The 19,990-nt window shown below is 41.7% G+C and overlaps 1 protein-coding gene across 2 annotated transcripts in view; it reads right to left on the minus strand.

Annotated features, from left to right (window-relative positions):
- LOC124046164 (forkhead box protein J3-like) overlaps window positions 1–19,990 on the minus strand; it is a 97,992-nt gene that overhangs the window by 63,164 nt on the left and 14,838 nt on the right. Inside the window, exons 2-3 of one of the 2 annotated variants that reach the window (XM_046366240.1) lie at window positions 3,909–4,012; window positions 160–575 (exon numbers count right to left, since the gene is read on the minus strand). In XM_046366240.1, coding sequence (XP_046222196.1) covers window positions 160–477 — 318 coding nt within the window. In that variant the 5' untranslated portion in view covers window positions 478–575; window positions 3,909–4,012. The remainder of the gene's footprint in view (window positions 1–159; window positions 576–3,908; window positions 4,013–19,990) is intronic. The other variant, XM_046366241.1, reaches the window with a different exon arrangement.

Below are 19,990 nucleotides of genomic sequence, written 5' to 3' on the forward strand. Positions count from 1 at the left end.
TTTAGTAAAGTAAGTTCCTTAACGCAATAGTTCAATGTTATCACACCTTTCATGAGTTCACAAAAAACTGCAGACGTCAATCCCAAACAAACTGATTCTTAAGTTAACCATCCCTTTAATGCACCCTCACACTTCTACTCCTCCATTTCCACAACTTACCTTCCAGCCGCTGCCTGCCTCCCAGTAGTAGGGGAAGTTGTCACAGATCCATTGGTAGATCTCGCTGAGGGTCATCCTCTTGTGTGGCGAGCCGTTAATGGCAAAGGTGATGAGGCTGGCATAGCTATAGGGTGGCTTGCCGTCCCTGTGCTGGGCCGCCTCCTCCTGGTCCAGTGTTGTGCCCGGGTCCAGCGGGGTGCTCTTCTTGCCCGGCCCGTGGCCATGATGCCCTGAGTCGGACTTCTGGATGGCCGCCCGCATGGTGAGCTGGGGAAGCCAGTCCATGGAGGTCAGGCTGCTCCCTAGTTCAGTGGTCATGGTGGTGAAGGGTTGTGGGAGTTGGGAGGGGAGGGACTCAGGGGGATTCTCTCCTTTGGCTCACTGGATTGCTGTTGCACTGCAGTCCCGGCTGAATCCTGGAGGAAAAAGGAGGATGTTTGCTATACAACTGCTCATTTTGACAGAACAAACTGCATAACAGATATGCTGTTCTTTTTTTATCATAGCCAAAAAACAACAACCGTATTGGGTGGATAAAGGAGAACACTAGAATAAACATACAGATATGGTTTGCAGCTGACTGGGCTAACAGATGTGTCAGGAGATCAGATATAGTTCATTATGTTATTTTCATGGAATGGTCCAGATTTCAGCACAGCAAATACTGTGTCTGGCATAGCTTCCCCCAATTTAAAGACGCCCTTCCATTTCCTGGTTGATACAATTCTAATAGTTCGCCTAATTTCCATATGTGACAATACAAGCAAGTATACTGTAGAGCAGTGGCTCCCAAACGTTGTACCCCCTCAAGTATTCAACATCCAGCTGCGTATCCTCTCTAGCATTCAACCTCCAGCTGCGTACCCCCTCTAGCACCAGGGTCAGCGCATTCTCAAATATTATTTCTTGCCATCATTGCAAGCCTGCCAAACACACACTCTATACAATACATTTATTAATAATAATAATAATAATAATAAGCCATTTAGCAGACGCTTTTATCCAAAGCGACTTACAGTCATGTGTGCATACATTCTATGTATGGGTGGTCCCGGGAATCGAACCCACTACCCTGGCGTTACAAGCGCCATGCTCTACCAACTGAGCTACAGAAGGACCATTAAACATAAGAATGAGTGCGAGTTGTCGTCACAATCCGGCTCGTGGGAAGTGAGAGCTCTTACAGGACCAGGGCACAAATATAATAATCAATCAATTGTGCTCTTTATTTAGCCATCTTACATATGAAAATGGTGAAATACTCAGTACAGGTTAATGAGAAGGGTGTGCTGGAAAGGATGCACATAACTCTGCAATGATGTATTGGAGAGTCTCAGTCTTAAATCATTTTCTACACAGTCTGTGCCTGTAATTAGATTTCATGCTAGTGACGGCCGAGAATCCACTCTCACATCGGTACGTGTTTGCAAATGGCATCAGTGTCTTACGTGATTTTCCAAGGCAGGATACAATCCAGAAATCTGTCAGTAGCTTCTGATTAAATTATTTTCACAGAACCGTTTGACGCCATTTTAAATGAAGCTCTTTCAGATATCGTAAATGTGGACTGGAGGCAAGGCATGAAAGGGATAACAAATCCAGTTGTGCGTCAACAGTTAAGTACCCACGTGATTGCGCACCCAACTCACTGCGGTGCTTCGCTATGTCACATTTGACATTGTCCGTAAGCTTGTTCATTTGCACACAAAAAACCATACAATGATGGAAAGACTTGTGTTGTCCTTGTTAATGCAGACAGAGAAGAGCTCCAACTTCTTAATAATAGCCTCAATTTTGTCCCGCACATTCAATCTAGTTGCGGAGAGTCCCTGTAATCCTAGATTCAGATCATTCAGGTGAGGAAAAAACATCACCCAGATAGGCCAACTTTAGGCTTGTTTCTCAATTTTAAAAAACCTGTCAAGACTTTGCACATTGATAAGCAGCGCACTTCTGTAGGTTGTAAAAGTGTTACATGGTCACTGCCTATCTCATTGCATAATGCAGAAAATACAGAGTTCAGGGGACTTGCCATTTTCACTGTAGTGTCCAAAACATCTTTCAAGCTGTCAGGCATTCCCTTGACAGCAAGAGCTTCTCAGTGGATGCTGCAGTGTACCCAAGTAGCGTCAGGAGCAACTGCTTGCACGTGCGTTACCACTCCACTATGTCTCCCTGTCATGGCTTTTGTGCCACCGGTACAGATACCAACACATCTTGACCACCAAAGTCCATTTGAGGTCACAAAGTTGTCCAGTACTTTTAAAAAACTATCCTCTCCTGTTGTCCTAGTTTCCAGTGGTTTGCAGAAGAGGGTGTCTTCCTTTATTGACCCCCTATAAACATAACAGACATATACCAGGAGCTGTGCCAGGCCCGACACGTTTGTTGACTCATCCAGCAGTAATGCATAGAATTCACTGACTTGTATTCAAAGCAGTAATTGTTTCAAAACATCTCCTGCCATGTCACTGATGCGTCGTGAAACGGTGTCGTTTGATGAAGACATTGTCTGTATAGTTTTTTTGGGCCTTTCCCTCCAGCATTGTCCCATCAATATCTGCAGCAGCAGGGAGAATTAAGTCCTCCACAATAGTACGAGGCTTGCCTGTCCTAGCCACTCGGTAGCTCACCATATAAGACGCTTCCAGACCCTTATTAATGGGATCTGTTGCTCTTATAAATGTCTTGCTACTCAAGAGTCATCTTAATTCTTGCTCAAAAAACTCCTGTGGCTTATTTTTCAAATTGACATGTTTGCATCTAAATGTCTACGCAAGAGAAGGTTTCATCGAGTTGTGAGATAGTACATATAAACACACAGTGGCTGAGGAAAGGCACTACCCCCAATATAAGTGAACCCCAAATCAATGATGTTCTCATCATCTTTGCGCGTCTTCGAAGGTCCAACGTCCCCGTCTGTTGTTCGGTGCTTTCCCGGGTAAGGTAGCAGTAGCTCTTCGGCTGCATCAGATTGTCAGTGTCCATGCTAGCTTGGCTAACAAGAAATTTAGAATTACTGATGCTAGCATTGAATGTGCTCGTGGAAGCAGAACTTGTGTCGTCAACAGGTGCATGTGTAGTAGTGCTGGTAGTAGCAGTACTACCAGTAGAGCTGGTATGTGTCTATGGACTCGGGCCTTTTTTTAACCATAAATCCATTTTCAAGCAAACGGAATGAGCAGCAGCTACGTTTGGCTATTCATGCAAGAGTTTTTGGCAGTGAAACGAGGCTAGTCAGTTGAGAAAGAAACTTCACCCAAATATATAGCCTCATTGAAAACTCTAAATGGACTGTTTGAAAATGTGAAGACATTTTTTTGCCGTACACCCAGCGGCATTGTGCGCAGCCCAGTTTGGTAATACCTGGTGTAGAGAATCATTGTACCATCTAAAACATTGTGTTTGAAGCTGGTGTAGAAAACCGAAAGTATACGAAACTTAACAGGAAGCATAGAAATAGCACACATAGAACATATCTACCTTTATATAATAATTATTATTATTATATTATTATTATTATCTACCTTTCTTCTTAGACTTGCTTTCAATTAGAATGACAGATCTATAATTTACAATTATATGTATATTTGGTTGGGTCGCCCAAAAAGTTACATATCACAGCTTTAAAAAATATATTTTATACAGCCGAGCAACTGTTTCCTCTAAGTCTGAACTTCACTCAAACCTATAAAAAAAGTATGGTCAATTGTAAAGACTGCAAACATTAACATATTAACAATTCTTACTCTTTTCGTTTCTTGCCATCTCTCCTCTGGCTCACGCATCTGTGGAATGTACTGTATCCAAAGGTAGAGTAGTGCTATGGTACATGTTCATTCAGGATCCAATGCTGTAAAACAGAAAGCAAGAAGGGGAGTTTGTCAAGTCCTGGCTGACAACACTCAGAGACCCATAAATAAATGCCTTCGCAATATCACAAAGCCACCCACCACAACAGCAAAACTATTCCTCAGAGTTCTGTCTATCCAGCTTCCCTCGATCATTCTCCATCCAACCAAGTAGAAATGGCAACTTAATCTGGAGTGACTAAAAGCTTGGGAATTGTTTTCACAACTGACTGCCAAAATGGGGGAACAGCTCGAGAGCAATTCCAATTCTTCAGCGGAACCCGGAAGGACAGAATAGGATTGAATATTTTCCCGGTATTTTAGAAAATGTTCCATCCCAAGAAAATGACTTTTCTCCCTGGTAACCCCGTATTTCCTGACGAAACTGGAAATGTCTGCATTTCATAAGAGCTTTGATTAGCATAAATTCAGACCTGATGCTACCGGAGCCTGATGAAAAGCCCATAGATGTTGCTGGCTATATGGTATCTTGGGCAAATAAATTACACTAGCTCCAGTAGGTTCATCTATTTGAGTGTAGCCTATTGAATTATATGGACTGGAATTACACACATGATTTAAACCATGATAAAGCAGAAGAAAGTGATTCTGGTGCAGCAGATGCAGCCTACAAAGTCACAAGTATAGGCTAGTGATTCGGATAATAAAATATAAATGGGGCATAATTGTATAATTAGTAGGCTGACATTTTTTCCACTAATCTTATTAGCCTATCCTTCTTCGCTTTCAACAGTTTTCCTTATCTTCATCATTCTAATGACATCCTTGAATAATATGTGACTGGAATTATATGCAGAAGGCTTTCTTTTCTTTGCGAAGATTGATTGAATGGTTATGGTTCTGAATAAATAACTGCTACAGCCTACCCCCCAAAAGCATGCGTCCCTCTTCAAGTAGTCCATTGGTGTAGGAAATGCAACAAAAGAAATGTCCAGCAAGCTATTCTAGTCAAGATGTTACTGCATGGGACCAAGAGCATTTAAGGAGGCCAGCGGAGCACAGGTGCTTGCGTATTGCACGAAAGACCGAGGATAAGTTAAGCTTATTATGCATAACACAAAATTAGCAAGAAATTAGGCTTGAATGCATTACCTGAAAAAAGTAGGTTAGGACATCTACAGTTGACGTCGGAAGTTTACGTACACCTTAGCCAAATACATTTAACTCAGTTTTCACAATTCCTGTAAAAAGAATTACCTGCCTTAGGTCAGTTAGGATCACCATTTTATATTAAGAAAGTGACATGTCAGAATAATAGTTGAGAACGATTTATTTCAGCTTTTATTTCTTTCATCACATTCCCGGTGGGTCAGAAGTTTACATACCCTCAATTAGTATTTGGTAGCATTGCCTTTAAATTGTTTTAACTTGGGTCAAACATTTCAGGTGGCCTTCCAAAAGCTTCCCACAATAAGTTTGATGAATTTTGGCCCATTCCACCTGACAGAGCTGGTGTAACAGTCAGGTTTGTACGCTTTTTCAGTTCTGCCCACACATTTTCTACAGGATTGAGGTCAGGGCTTCATGATGGCCACTCCAATAGCTTGACTTTGTTCTCCTTAAGCCATTTTGCCACAGCTTCGGAAGTATGCTTTTGGGGTCATTGTCCATTCGGAAGACCCATTTGAGACCAAGCTTTAACCTCCTGACTGATGTCTTGAGATATTGCTTCAATATATCCATATACATTTCCATCCTCATGATGCCATCCATTTTGGGAAGTGTACCAGTCCCTCCTGCAGCAAAGCAAACCCACAACATGATGCTGCCACCCCTGTGCTTCCCGGTTGGGATGGTGTTCTTCGGCTTGCAAGCCTCCCCCTTTTTCCTCCAAACATAACGATGGTCATTATGACCAAACAGTTCTACTTTTGTTTCATCAGACCAGAGGACATTTCTCCAAAAAGTATGATCTTTGTCCCCATGTGCAGGTGCAAAACGTAGTCTGGCTTTTTTATGGCGGTTTTAGGAGCAGTGGCTTCTTCCTTGCTGAGCGGCCTTCCAGTTTATGTCGATATAGGACTCGTTTTACTGTGGATATAGATACTTTTGTACCGGTTTTCTCCAGCATCTTCACAAGGTCCTTTGCTGTTGTTCTGGGATTGAATTGCACTTTTCACACCAAAGTACATTCATCTCTAGGAGACAGAACATGTCTCCTTCCTGAGCAGTATGACGGCTGCATTGTCCCATGGTGTTTATACTTGCGTACTATTGTTTGTACAGATGAACGTGGTTCATTCAGGCATTTGGAAATTGCTCCAAAGGATGAACCAGACTTTTCCCTGAGGTCTTGGCTGATTTCTTTAGATTTTCCCATGATGTCAAGCGAAGAGGCACCTAGTTTGAAGGTAGGCCTTGAAATACATCCACAGGTACACCTCCAATTGACTGAAATGATGTCAATTAGCCTATGATTTTCTGGACTTTACCTTCAACCATTTGAAGGTAAAGTCAAGTTAGTGTATGTAAACTTCTGACCCACTGGAATTGTGATAGTGAAATAATCTGTCTGAACAATTGTTGGAACAATTACTTGTGTCATGCACAAAGTAGATGTCCTAACAGACTTGCCAAAACTATAGTTTGTTAACAAGAAATGTGTGGAGTGGCTGAAAAAGTTAATGACTCCAACCTAAGTGTATGTAAACTTCAACTGTATATACAGCGTCAATCTAGAACAAGATTATCTATTTTGGATGCAATTTGAATGGAGTTGATAGAGAGCGAGTGCGAGACTGCGAGAGTGTGCTTGCGCGTGCACTGATTTAAAGCAACAATACTCGAGTGACAGGCGGTTTTAAAACACTGCAGCTGCAATTTTTAAAAAACAAGGTGACCCCCGAAAGCCAGAGAGATTACAGGCATTCGTTCTTTATATTACTGTAGCATAGGTTATGCTGCAGCAAATGAGGCCTACCTGTCACAAGAAAAAAAAAGATGCCATGAGTTAATGGGTCTACATGCGTTGTGAACTGTGCTGCATACTGAGATGGGCTGTGTCTCTCTCTCTCTCTCTTCCTCCCCCCCCCCCCTACCTCCCCCAGAGTGTCGATTCATCATGCAGAGGCCGTAGAGAAGCCAGATTAAGACATTGCATATAATTTAGCGGTTCCATTTCATGCTATGCTGTTCATATAAATCATTTATGATGATTTACTGGTGTCTCGCAGTCATTTATCCCGAGAGAAGGGAGTGGTTTTGATTGTTAAATCCCGGTAAGTGGGTTCCCGCCATTCAATCCTAGCTTAGAAACCACGCTGTTTTCTGTCAACGTGCCGCACTCTGCTGTCAAGGACCGCCTCTCCATTTCAGACTTGAACACAGCACAGCTTCTGCTACAAAACAACCAGAGTGCTTCAGAAGAGAAGGCTCTACTGTTAATTTGTTAACAGAAAATAGGAGTTTCAGGAAGGTTTTGACAAAATTGAGTTAGACTAAGAAATATTGAAGGACTGTTTTCAAATCATACCTCCAACAGTGTAAAGAATATTTTTTTTTAATGTTAATGCCATTGGAGATTAATAGAGAATACCTCTGAATCATTATAGTGATTAGGGTTGAGCAGTATCCAGATTTTCATAGTTTCTGTTCCATACCGGGATATACTGTATTACCAGAAGTGCACACAGGGGGCGCTATTTGTAAAAAAAAATGTTTTAAGAATTAAATAAACACCAAACAATTTAGGCAACATGGGTCTTCCTCCAGGATGGGATTGATGGTCTCTGTTTAACCAAGAAGCTTAATCTTGCCATTTAGCTACATAGCTGGCATGTTAGCAAACCAAATGCATAGCTGGAGCCCTCAGCTGGTTATAATTGATTTGGAACAGCTTCGATAGTTAACTTAAGCAAGGGGGGGGGGTATTAAAGTATTGTGTGTAGATCGTTGACAAAAAAGATAAATGGGATTTAAATGGATTTAGTTAAGACACAAGATTTTGTTGTCTTAACTAAAGAGTGAATACTTTCTGAAGGCACTGTATACACTGAGTGTACGAAACATTAGGAACACCTGCTCTGTCCATGACATACTGACCAGATGAAAGCTATGATCTCTTATTGAAGTCACCTAAATTCACTTCAAATCAGTGTAGATGAAGGGGGGAGACAGGTTAGTCGTTTTAAGCCTTGAGAACAGGCGTGCATGTGCGCCATTCAGAGGGTGAAAGGGAAAGACAAAATATTTAAGTGCCTTTGAACGTGGTATGGTAAGTAGGTGCCAGGCGCACTGGTTTAGGTGTGTCAAGAACTGCAACGCTGCTGGGTTTTTCACACTCAACAGTTTCCCGTGTGTATTAACGACAACGACGGTCCACCACCCAAGAGACACCGAGACAACGGTGGGAAGCATTGGAGTCAACATGGGCCAGCATCCCTGTGGAACACTTTCGACCCAAGCCCCGACACTGTTGAGGACAAAAAGGGGTGCAACTCAATATTAGGAAGGTGTTCCTAATGCTTTGTCCACTCAGTATATATAACATTCATTGTCAGAACACAAGCCAGGCTAAATGATGCTGTACACAATTAAGATCCTAAAATAGCAGTTTATATATTAATCAAAGCCAGTAACTAATATCGGAAATATTTATTTCAGAGTATAGGATCATTTCAGTGTGGACCAAAATCCTGCTTGAACCCTGTAAAGACAATTTCCTGACTAAACCTGGTCAGTAGTAGAGCTAAGCCTCCAAAGGATACCTGCACATCTTTGAGTAATTAAAACAACCTTCAAATGTCCTTAAAACAGAAACACACACCAGCCCACGCAATCACACACACTATCGTCTCCTGAAACTTCAACGAGCCGATCTAACAGAAATACAAAACTCTGTCTCTGCGGATCCCCCTGGAGAGCAACATACAAGAGGAGAAAACAAAGATAATACTCCGCCCGCAAACCAGTTTATTTTTCAGTTGAAAAAAACTCAAATGTTTAACACATTCATCTAGTCCAACATGCATGGCAAAACAAAAAGGGAAGAGGGAAAATGCCAGGTGAGCGTTTGCACAAGTCCTTATTTTTCCCTCATTAAGAGTAGTCTTTAGCTGCAAATCAAGCAGCCACAAGCTCCGATCTACTGTTGCGGTTGTTGTTGCAGTTGAGAGTGTGGGCTTGAATGTTGTGGTGGCATAGCGTTAGAGTAGTGGAGGTGCTAGGATGAGTAATACGTTACAACAGAGAGAGGTCATAGCACTGCTGCTGGGGAAAGGGGGGCAAAATGACGATGATTACCCCAGTCAACCAGTTCCACAGTGGCCTAACCCATATCTGGGAGCACTCCCCTATTGTATCTGAAGAGAGTGTGCCATTACAAAATCAAAGCTCTTTTGTTTTCTTTCAAGTCTGCAGAGGCAAGCCTTACTGTGCTTTGCTGAGTAAAACAGCTAAATAGGCTAGCTATTGAGAAGCACTGAGGTCCTTACCACAGGTTTGATTGGTACACAGGGTTCAGAGCATGTCTGATTTGTGGTTACGTGTTAATACCATCAGAGGTATTTAGCTTCTGTAACCACAGCTCAGCCATGATGAAGCAAGCGCCAAAATCAAATCTCTGAATGCAACCACACCTTGAACCACAGCCATCCATAGAATAATTGCCTGTCAAGAGTATGACTTGACACAGGAATTACAGACAATAGTGCAAGACTAGTAGGAACCCGGAGACCTTGGATAGAAAGGGTTTGTGCCAAGTCCGCAAATGCATTCATTAAGAGTGGTAAATTAAAATGTGATGAGGAAGGGAAGCAGTTGGTGCTGTTAGCCCAACTCATCACCGGGGGCACACTGCCTGCCCTCCAGGACATCTACAGCACTCGGTGTAACAAGAAGGCCAAGAATAAATATCAAGGACCTCAGCCACCCAAGCCACAGCCTGATCACCACGCTACCATCCAGAAGGGAAGGTCAGTACAGGTGCATCAAAGCTGGGACCGAGAGACTGAAAAACCCGCATCTACCTCAAGGCCATCAACAGCATGTTAAATAGTCACCACTAGCCAGCCTCTACCCAGTACCCTGCCATTAACATTAGTCACTAGCCACCTAGCACCCAGTTACTCTACCATGCACCTTAGAGGCTGCTGCCCTACATAGTCAGGGAACACTGGTCACATATACTATTCTTCAGATATACTACATATTCTATATTGTCTATACATTCAATTATACACAGTGCATTCGGAAAGTTCAGACCCTTGACTTTTTCCACATTGTTAAGTTACAGCCTTACTAAAATTGATGAAAGTTTTTTTCCCCCCCTTCATCAATATACACACAATATCAATGACAAAGCAAAAACAAGTTAAGAAGTTTTGGCTAATTAATTAACAATAATAATTGAAATATTAAATAAGTATTCAGACCCAAGGTTGAAGTCAGAGGTTTACATACACCTTAGCCAAATACATTTAAACTCCATCTCTCAATTCCTGACATTTAATCCAGTAAAAAAAATCCCATTTTAGGTCAGTTAGGATCACCACTTTATTTTAAGAAAGTGAAATGTCAGAAAAATAGTGATTTTTTTCAGCTTATTTCTTTCATCACATTCCCAGTGGGTCAGTAGTTAACACACTCAATTAGCATTTGGTAGCATTGCCTTTAAAATTGTTTAACTTGGGTCAAACATCTTGGGTAGCCTTCCACAAGCTTCCCACAATAAGTTGGGTGAATTTTGGCCTATTCCTCCTGACAGAGCTGGTTTGTAGGCCTCCTTGCTCGCACACGCTTTTTCAGTTCTGCCCACACATTTTCTATGGGATTGAGATCAGGGCTTCGTGATGGCCACTAATACCCCGACATTGTTGTCCTTAAGCCATTTTGCCACAACTTTGGAAGTATGCTTGGGGTACTTGTCCAATTGGAAGACCCATCTGAGACCAAGCTTTAACTTCCTGACTGATCTCTTGAGATGTTTCTTCAATATATCCACAAATTGCCATCATCCATGATGCCATCTATTTTGGGAAGTACACCAGTCCCTCCTACAACATGATGCTGCCACCCCCGTGCTTCACGGTTGGGATGGTGTTCTTCTGCTTGCAAGCCTCCCCTTTTTCCTCCAAACATAACGATGGTCATTATGGCCAAACAGTTCTATTTGTGTTTCATCAGACCAGAGGACATTTCTTCAAAAAGTACGATCTTTGTCGCCATGTGCAGTAGCAAACAGTAGTCTGGCTTTATGGCGGTTTTGGAGCAGTGGCTTCTTCCTTGCCGAGTAGCCTATCAAATTAATTGTTGTAAGTTCATTTATATTTTTTGAGATGTGAATACCAAGTATGTCTACTTCACCATCCACCCATTTTATTGGAAAACTACACGGTAGTGTAAACACTAACGATCCGATACGTAATATGGTACACTTGTCATAATTAGGTTTTAATCCAGAGAGGCTAGAAGGGGATCAAGCTATTCAATTGAGACTGTGCAAGAATCCAGAAAAAAATGAAGTGTTAAACCAAAATATATATTTGAGATTCTTCAAAGTAGCCACCCTTTGCCTTGACAGCTTTGCACACTCTTGGTATTCTCTCAACCATCTTCATGAGGTGGAATGCACCGAATGCATTTCAATTGCCTTCTTAAAAGTTAATTTGTGCAATTTCTTTCTTTAATGCATTTGAACCAATCAGTTGTGTTGCGACAAGGTAGGGGTGGTATACAGAAGATAGCCCTATTTGGTGAAAGACCAAGACCATATTATGGCAAGAACAGCTCAAATAAGCCAAGAGAAACAACAGTTCATCACTTTAAGACATGAAGGTCTGTCAATCCGGGAAATTTCAAGAACTTTGAATGTTTCTTTAAGTGCAGGCGCAAAAAGCATGAAGCGCTATGATGAAACTGGCTCTCATGAGGACCGCCACAGGAAAGGAAGGCCCAGAGTTACCTCTGCTGCAGAGGATACGTTAATTTGAGTTAACTGCACCTCAGAAATTGTAGCCCAAATAAATGCTTCAAAGTTCAAGTAACAGACATCTCAACATCAGCTGTTCAGATGAGACTGTGTGAATCAGGCCTTCAAGGTCAAATTCCTGCAAAGAAACCACTAAAGGACACCAATAAGAAGGGACTGGCTTGGGCCAAGAAACACGAGCAATGGACATTAGACATTTGTTCCGAGTCCAAAATGTGAGATTTTTGGTTCCAACCGCCGTGTCTTTGTGAGATGCTGAGTAGGTGACCGGATGATCTCCAAATGGGTGGTTCCCACTGTGAAGCATGGAGGAGGGGGTGTGATGTTGTGGGGGGTGCTTTGCTGGTGACACTGTCAGTGATTTATTTAAATTCAAGGCAATACGCCATCCCATCTGGTTTGGGCTTAGTGGGACTATCATTTGTTTTTCAACAGGTACAATAACCCAACACACCTCCAGGCTGTTTAATGGCTATTTGACCAAGAAGGAGCGATATGGAGTGTGCAAAGCTGTCAAGACAAAGGGTGGCTATTTGAAGAATCTCAAAATATATCCTGATTGGTTTAACACTTTGTTACTACATGATTCCATATGTTATTTCATAGTGTTGATATCTTCACTATTATTCTACAATGTAGAAAATAGTAAAAAATAATAATAAATAAACCTTGAATGAGTGGGTGTCCTAAAACTTTTGACCGGTAGCGTATGTTGTTTGTTAACATGTCTGCACTTTATTTTTTGATTGGTTGCCATTTAGGTTAGGCTATTTGATCAGAAAAATCTTCATGATGCAAAAAGTTTGTCATAGATTGCATCTCCAGCCTGTAGGCTACAAAGGTCGCATACACTTTCTACGATATGCAATCATTTTTAGGATGGAACGTGGAGCGCCGCGTCTCTCCAACAGCACCCTAGAGAGGAGTGCTGGGATATGGACAAGATAAATATTGAGTCCTGCCTTTGACAAAGTGGGCACTGCTGATCATAGGGTGGCATCAGCGCTCACCTAAAAAGCCAATATGACACAGGTTGAAAGAAATTGTAATTGTTTTTGGGCAGAATTATGTTAGATTTTATGTGTTGCTGGAAGTGCGTCTTGGTCCGTCTAGCTCAGAAAATGCCGCCCTCGTCAATCTGCCGCCATAGGGGGGCCTCCTAATCCTGCCTAATGAGCAGGCCGGCCGTGATTTCAAGTTTAGCCAACTTGGATCTATTTGCTGGCGACGAAGGTTGAAAAGTTGAATTGTTACGAACACACACTTGTCTCCAACTGTTTGAAAAGCATGTTAGCCAGTCCACTTGTTCAGATATTGAAATAAGTGGCTTACCTTCTCAGAATGCCAATTCCTTATATAAAATTGTGTTTATGCTTATTGCACATTTACAAAACACGGACTAGGCAGCTAGTATAACAGTGTTTGGCTAAAATGCTGCTAAAATAAGGCCATTGCTTTTCTATGGGCTTATTTTGGACCTAAGCTTATCGCTTGCCTTCCTGCCATTTTTACATCTCCCATTGTTAGGGCGGAGAAGTGCATCTCGTCATTATATACAGATCGTGGTGTAAAATGGGAAGCTGCACACAGCACAGAGGAGTGAAGGAGACGAGACCAAAAATACGACATGAAAACAAGGGGACAAAACGCTCATAAGAATTAACAAAAAGCTTGATTTCTTGCAATACCGCGCAAAACCATTAATTCTAATTTGTCTAATTCGATATATTGCCCAGCCCTCGTCACACAGCAACGACACCAATATAATCCCAGGATTTACATCTTAAGACCATGCTTTAACTTATGTTCCTTGAAAATAAACAAATTATTGCCAGTCTAGCAGCCACTGCCTATGCATGACACTAAGTAGAATTATAACACTCAGGGCAGAGAAAGGGGATCCCAAAGAGGATTAGATTAGCAGGAGTTTGGTAATTGCATTGTTTCCTATAAATCTTTAATATCGTGATGCTCATTATTCAGAAAATGTCCCGAAACTGAATACAAGTTGTGCATATATTGGTGAACAACTTTAGATAAATTCTGAAATATGCTATTCTTTCTCCCCCCCCCCCCAAATGAAGCTAAAATCACACCTGCCATAAGGGAGGGAAGAGGGAGTACCTTCAAGAGAGAATAGTGAGCAATAGAGCAGTTTTACATTTATTATCAACTAATAGCCTACATTTAAAAAACATGACCAATAAAATATTGGTCAAGATTTTTTGATTGAAACTGAAAAACTCAATTTGAACGTTGTTCAAAAAGCCCTTTAAAGTTGCACACCCATGTGAAAAGGGTATGAGGCTTTCATAACTGGGCACATATTCCCTTTAAAAAAAAAGAGTTTGGGTCTCTGTGTGATTGAATGTATTCACCGATTAGACTTGGGTGGCTGGGATGCACGCGCTCTGCTGAATGGATTGCTAACAGCCACCCACTGATCGCCAGGCTTTTAGACGGAGCGGCTTTACACTTCTGCATTTTAATGGAGTGGAGGACAAGAGTAAGGAGGAATCCAAATATCTTCAGAAGAAAAATTGGAAGTTATGACAAAATACACCCTCCTCCCAGAGTTTGACGAGCTAAGGGGGTTTCCTGGGGAGGACTGCGTTGTGTGGGTAACCTAATGTCTCAAAAGGAGCCTGTCGGCGTGTCATGTTTGGGAGTAATGGGCATTGAAAAGAGGGAGAAAAGGGTCCAAAAAGCCAAAGCCAAAATTGTAATTACTTTCCACCTCGATGCCAAAGCCGATGTCTTCATTTGAAGGTTCTTGCTCATCTTTCAATAAAATTGAGTTAAGCCTCTTGACTGTAACTACTGTTTGATACCTCACTAGTTTAAAAAAATTCAAATGTATGCACTCGCTAATTCGATAAGAGCGTCTATTAAATGACTAAAATGTAAATGTAGGTGTCCACTTTGGGTCAAATCCTGACTTGAGATGCATGCGCCATAACTCAATTTGAATCTTACATTGATCAATGGAAAATTTCTGCATGGTTTGGAATAAACATCCCATGAAAGGATGGGGCCATAAGTAGGCTACGGAGTTCAGCAGGGCCGACTGTAAACCCAAGATTTGGTTTTGGGTTCTGAGATTATAATAATAATATAATAATAATATATGCCATTTAGCAGACGCTTTTATCCAAAGCGACTTACAGTCATGTGTGCATACATTCTGGTTGAATCCATGCTGATTTAATCATTTCAAATTCATTAAACAAGTGAAATTTAATTTTCATTTCAGAGAAAATAAAATACAAATTATTCATGAAATCAATTCACATCCCAAATCAACAGGAGAAATTGATTGATTGACCCCAGCACTGCTTTTCGGATCTCAACCAATAGCCAATGAACTGCCAACACACTGTGGCCCTCGAGAACTTAGAATGAAATATCTAGCCTACACAGATACACCTAAAAACAGCTTACAGGAGAGAAGAGATTGCAACCCATCAACAACCCGAAAAAATCCTGAGAACAGCAAAGTTAAAAAGGTGTATTTTTCCATAAATAAAATATGTGAGTGCAGTATTTGGGCACTCCCCCTACGAGAGGTCCCAGGAGAGGGAAGGAGGCTGTTTGTGAACTCTGGCTCAGCACAGTAAAGGATACAGCACTGCATCACTGAGAAATCAACTGCATTCCCACATCCACCCATGTTCAGTTGTCCTCTTTAAAAATGCATCAATTTACAGCAAAAAATAGATTAAATCGCCCAACCTAAAAGTTTGGCTTCTGAATAGCATTAATAATGGAACAACCCCCAAAACCTAGAGGCATTCACTTGAAGGAACGGCTTTGGTTTTGTTGCACTTTAAAAATGGGGAGAAATTTACATGTTTTAGAAGTATCACAGCTTTTTGATGGTTTGGTTATTTATAATAACATTGTTTCACATGCAAATAGGCTGACAATTGTTACTCATTAAAAACACAACCAGTACAATTCAATACACTACTGTGTCAACCCAAGGTTTTACACAATGTTCCGAAGTGGAGCTTTGTGTTCTTCTCACTTAGATAGATGGCAGCAATAAGAAGTTAGTAAATGTCAGTTCAGTTCTGCCAAACCAGTTCTATATTGAGACACTTAAAATGTAGGTAGCATAAACGTAAATGACATGTAGCATATGGATTTGCATTAGTACACACATCAAAAGTCCCAATGCAAAGTTAAACTGTTCCAAGTTAAATAAAATGACCAGAATTTCAAAGAATGCTGAAGTCATGTTGGAACATTTGTTTTCCGGGGTGGGATGCAATTTGGAGGACCCGGCAAGCCAGCCTATTCCCTATAATGTAAACTCCAAATGTATAACTTCAAATTAAACCAAATCGTTTGCACTGGTTTCTTTTCAAATTTAATTTACATTTTTCAGCCAATTTACAAGCACATATTTTAATGTTAGCCAGCCAGTAGGGATAACATTAGCAGGCTAGTTGGCTAGAAACCTTGCAAGTTGATTTATTGAGTCAGCCAGTTTGTGTTTTTTTTTACCTTTAACTTCTTTGATATAGGGGGCGCTCTTAATTTTTGGATAAAAAAAACATTCCCGTTTTAAACAAGATATTTTGTCCCGAAAAGATGCTCAACTATGCATATAATTGACAGCTTTGGAAAGAAAACACTGACGTTTCCAAAACTGCAAAGATATTATCTGTGAGTGCCACAGAACTGATGCTACAGGCAAAACCAAGATGAGATTGCAAACAGGAAATGCCCCAGATTTTGAAGGCGCTGTGTTCCAATGTCTCCTTATATGGCTGTGAATGTGCAAGGAATGAGCCTACACTCTGTCATTTCCCCAAGGTGTCTGCAGCATTGTGACGTATTTGTAGGCATATCATTGGAAGATTGACCATAAGAGACTACATTTACCAGGTGCTCGCTTGGTGTCCTCCGTTGCAATTATTGCGTAATCTCCAGCTGCGTGTATTTTCCCATTTGCTTTAGAGGAGAAACCCAACTGCCACGAATGACTTATCATCGAATAGATGTGTAAAACACCTTGAGGTTTGATTCTAAACGTTTGCCATGTTTCTGTCAATATTCTAGAGTTAATTTGGAAAAAAGTTCAGCGTTGTAATGACTGGATTTTCTGTTTTTTTTCTTAGCCAAACGTGATGAACAAAACGGAGCGATTTCTCCTTCACAAATAATCCTTTTGGAAAAACTGAACATTTACTATGTAACTGAGAGTCTCCTCATTGAAAACATCCGAAGTTCTTCAAAAGGTAAATGATTTTATTTGAATGCTTTTCTTGTTTTTGTGAAAATGTTGCCTGCAGAATGCTAGGCTTAATGCTATGCTAGCTATCAATACTCTTACACAAATGCTTGTGTAGCTATGGTTGAAAAGCATATTTTGAAAATCTGAGATGACAGTGTTGTTAACAAAAGGCTAAGCTTGTGAGCCAATATATTTATTTCATTTCTGATTTTCATGAATAGTTAACGTTGCGTTATGGTAATGAGCTTGAGGCTATGATTACGCTCCCGGATACGGGATTGCTCGACGCAAGAAGTTAACTAGGCAAGTCAGTTAAGAACAAATTCTTATTTTCAATGACGGCCTAGGAACAGTGGGTTAACTGCCTGTTCAGGGGCAGAACGACAGATTTGTACCTTGTCAGCTCGGGGATTTAAACTTGCAACCTTCCGGTTACTAATCAAACGCTCTAACCACTAGGCTACCCTGCCGCCCCAGTTGCTATCATCAGTAAACAAATGTTTTCCAAATACATTACACCACCTCACCAGTTATGAAAGAATGTTATCTAAGTCAGCAAGCTAGCCAGCCAGCTAACGTTAGCTATTTAGTCAACTAGCTATTAGCCTAGCCAGCCATGTTCCACAGTTACTCTCGGAAAGCTGGAGCCCAACTACTGAAGACCAGCTAGAACACAACCGAAACATAACCGCAGATTATAAGCAAAGGAGAGAGCAGAGACTTACAGATTGATGGTTGGGGCCCATCAATGGTAAAACCTTTAAAAGAGTGGCAGGTGAGTTAGCTACCAAAGCAAGGGGGAGTCGGGCGCTTCACCAGGTCAGAATCCAAAATAGATAGATTCCAGATGTCAGTCAGCTAGAGCACTAGCAACAAGCCAAGGCAAAAAAATATATGGGGGGGGAATGAACTATATTCTGGAAATCTGACCAATGGAACATAGGCGGTGGTACTTAATGAATATGATGTCAGTTTGGTTGTCATCTGAGACATTATCAATGATAAGATGACAAACTCTACAGTGGAAGTCTACACATCAGAGTTATCGGATTCAAATGGAATTGTTGTTCAATTTAAATGTTTGAATATTATTTTTATTTTATTTTTTTACGTGTTATTTCTTACATTAGTACCCCAGGTCATCTTAGGTTTCATTACATACAGTCGAGAAGAACTACTGAATATAAGAGCAACTCACCATCAGTACGACCAAGAATATGACTTTCGCGAAGCGGATCCTGCGTTCTGCCTTTCACCCAGGACAACGGAATGAATCCCAGCCGGCGACCCAAAAAAACGACTTCGTAAAAGAGGGAAACGAAGCGGTCTTCTGGTCAGACTCCGGAGACAGGCACATCGCGCACCACTCCCCAGTATACTTCTCGCCAATGTCCAGTCTCTTGACAACAAGGTTGATGAAATCCGAGCAAGGGTAGCATTCCAGAGGGACATCAAGACTAAAGTTCTTCGCTTCACGGAAACATGGCTCACTGGAGAGACTATCGGAGTCGGTGCAGCCAGCTGGTTTCTCCACGCATCGCGCCGACAGAAACAAACATCTTTCTGGTAAGAGGGGCGGGGGCGTATGCCTTATGGCTAACGAGACGTGGTGTGGCCACAACAATATACAGGAACTCAAGTCCTTCTGTTCACCTGATTTAGAATTCCTCACAATCAAATGTCGACCGCATTATCTACCAAGGGAATTCTCTTCGATTATAATCACAGCCGTATATAATCCCCCCCCAAGCAGACGCATCGATGGCTCTGAACAAACTTTATTTGACTCTTTGCAAACTGGAATCCATACATCCTGAGGCTGCATTCATTGTAGCTGGGGATTATAACAAGGCTAATCTGAAAACAAGACTCCCTAAATTGTATCAGCATATCGATTGCGCAACCAGGGCTGGCAAAACCTTGGATCATTGCTATTCTAACTTCCCCGACGCATATAAGGCCCTGCCCCGCCCTCCTTTCGGAAAAGCTGACCACGACTCCATTTTGTTGATCCCTGCCTACAGACAAAAACTAAAACGAGAAGCTCCCACGCTGAGGTCTGTCCAACCAATCTGATTCCACACTCCAAGACTGCTTCCATCACGTGGACTGGGATGTGTTTCGTATTGTGTCAGACAACAGCATTGACGAATATGCCGATTCGGTGTGCGAGTTCATTAGAACGTGCGTTGAAGATGACGTTCCCATAGCAATGATTAAAACATTCCCAAACCAGAAACCGTGGATTGATGGCAGCATTCGCGTGAAACTGAAAGCGCGAACCACTGCTTTTAATAAAGGCAAGGTGACCGGAAACATGACTGAATAGAAACAGTGTAGCTATTCCCTCTGCAAGGCAATCGAACAAGCTAAGCGTCAGTATAGAGACAAAGTAGAATCTCAATTCAACGGCTCAGACACAAGAGGTATGTGGCAGGGTCTACAGTCAATCACGGATTACAAAAAAGAAACCAGCCCCGTCACGGACATGGATGTCTTGCTCCCAGGCAGACTAAATAACTTTTTTGCCCGCTTTGAGGACAATACAGTGCCACTGACACGGCCTGCAACCAAAACATGCGGCCTCTCCTTCACTGCAGCCGAGGTGAGTAAAACATTTAAACGTGTTAACTCTCGCAAGGCTCCAGGCCCAGATGGCATCCCCAGCCGCACCCTCAGAGCATGCGCAGACCAGCTGGCTGGTGTGTTTACAGACATTTTCAATCAATCCCTATCCCAGTCTGCTGTTCCCACATGCTTCAAGAGCTAAACGACTACCGCCCCGTAGCA

The sequence above is a fragment of the Oncorhynchus gorbuscha genome, linkage group LG10 (assembly GCF_021184085.1).
Source record: "Oncorhynchus gorbuscha isolate QuinsamMale2020 ecotype Even-year linkage group LG10, OgorEven_v1.0, whole genome shotgun sequence".
Lineage (NCBI taxonomy): Eukaryota > Metazoa > Chordata > Actinopteri > Salmoniformes > Salmonidae > Oncorhynchus > Oncorhynchus gorbuscha.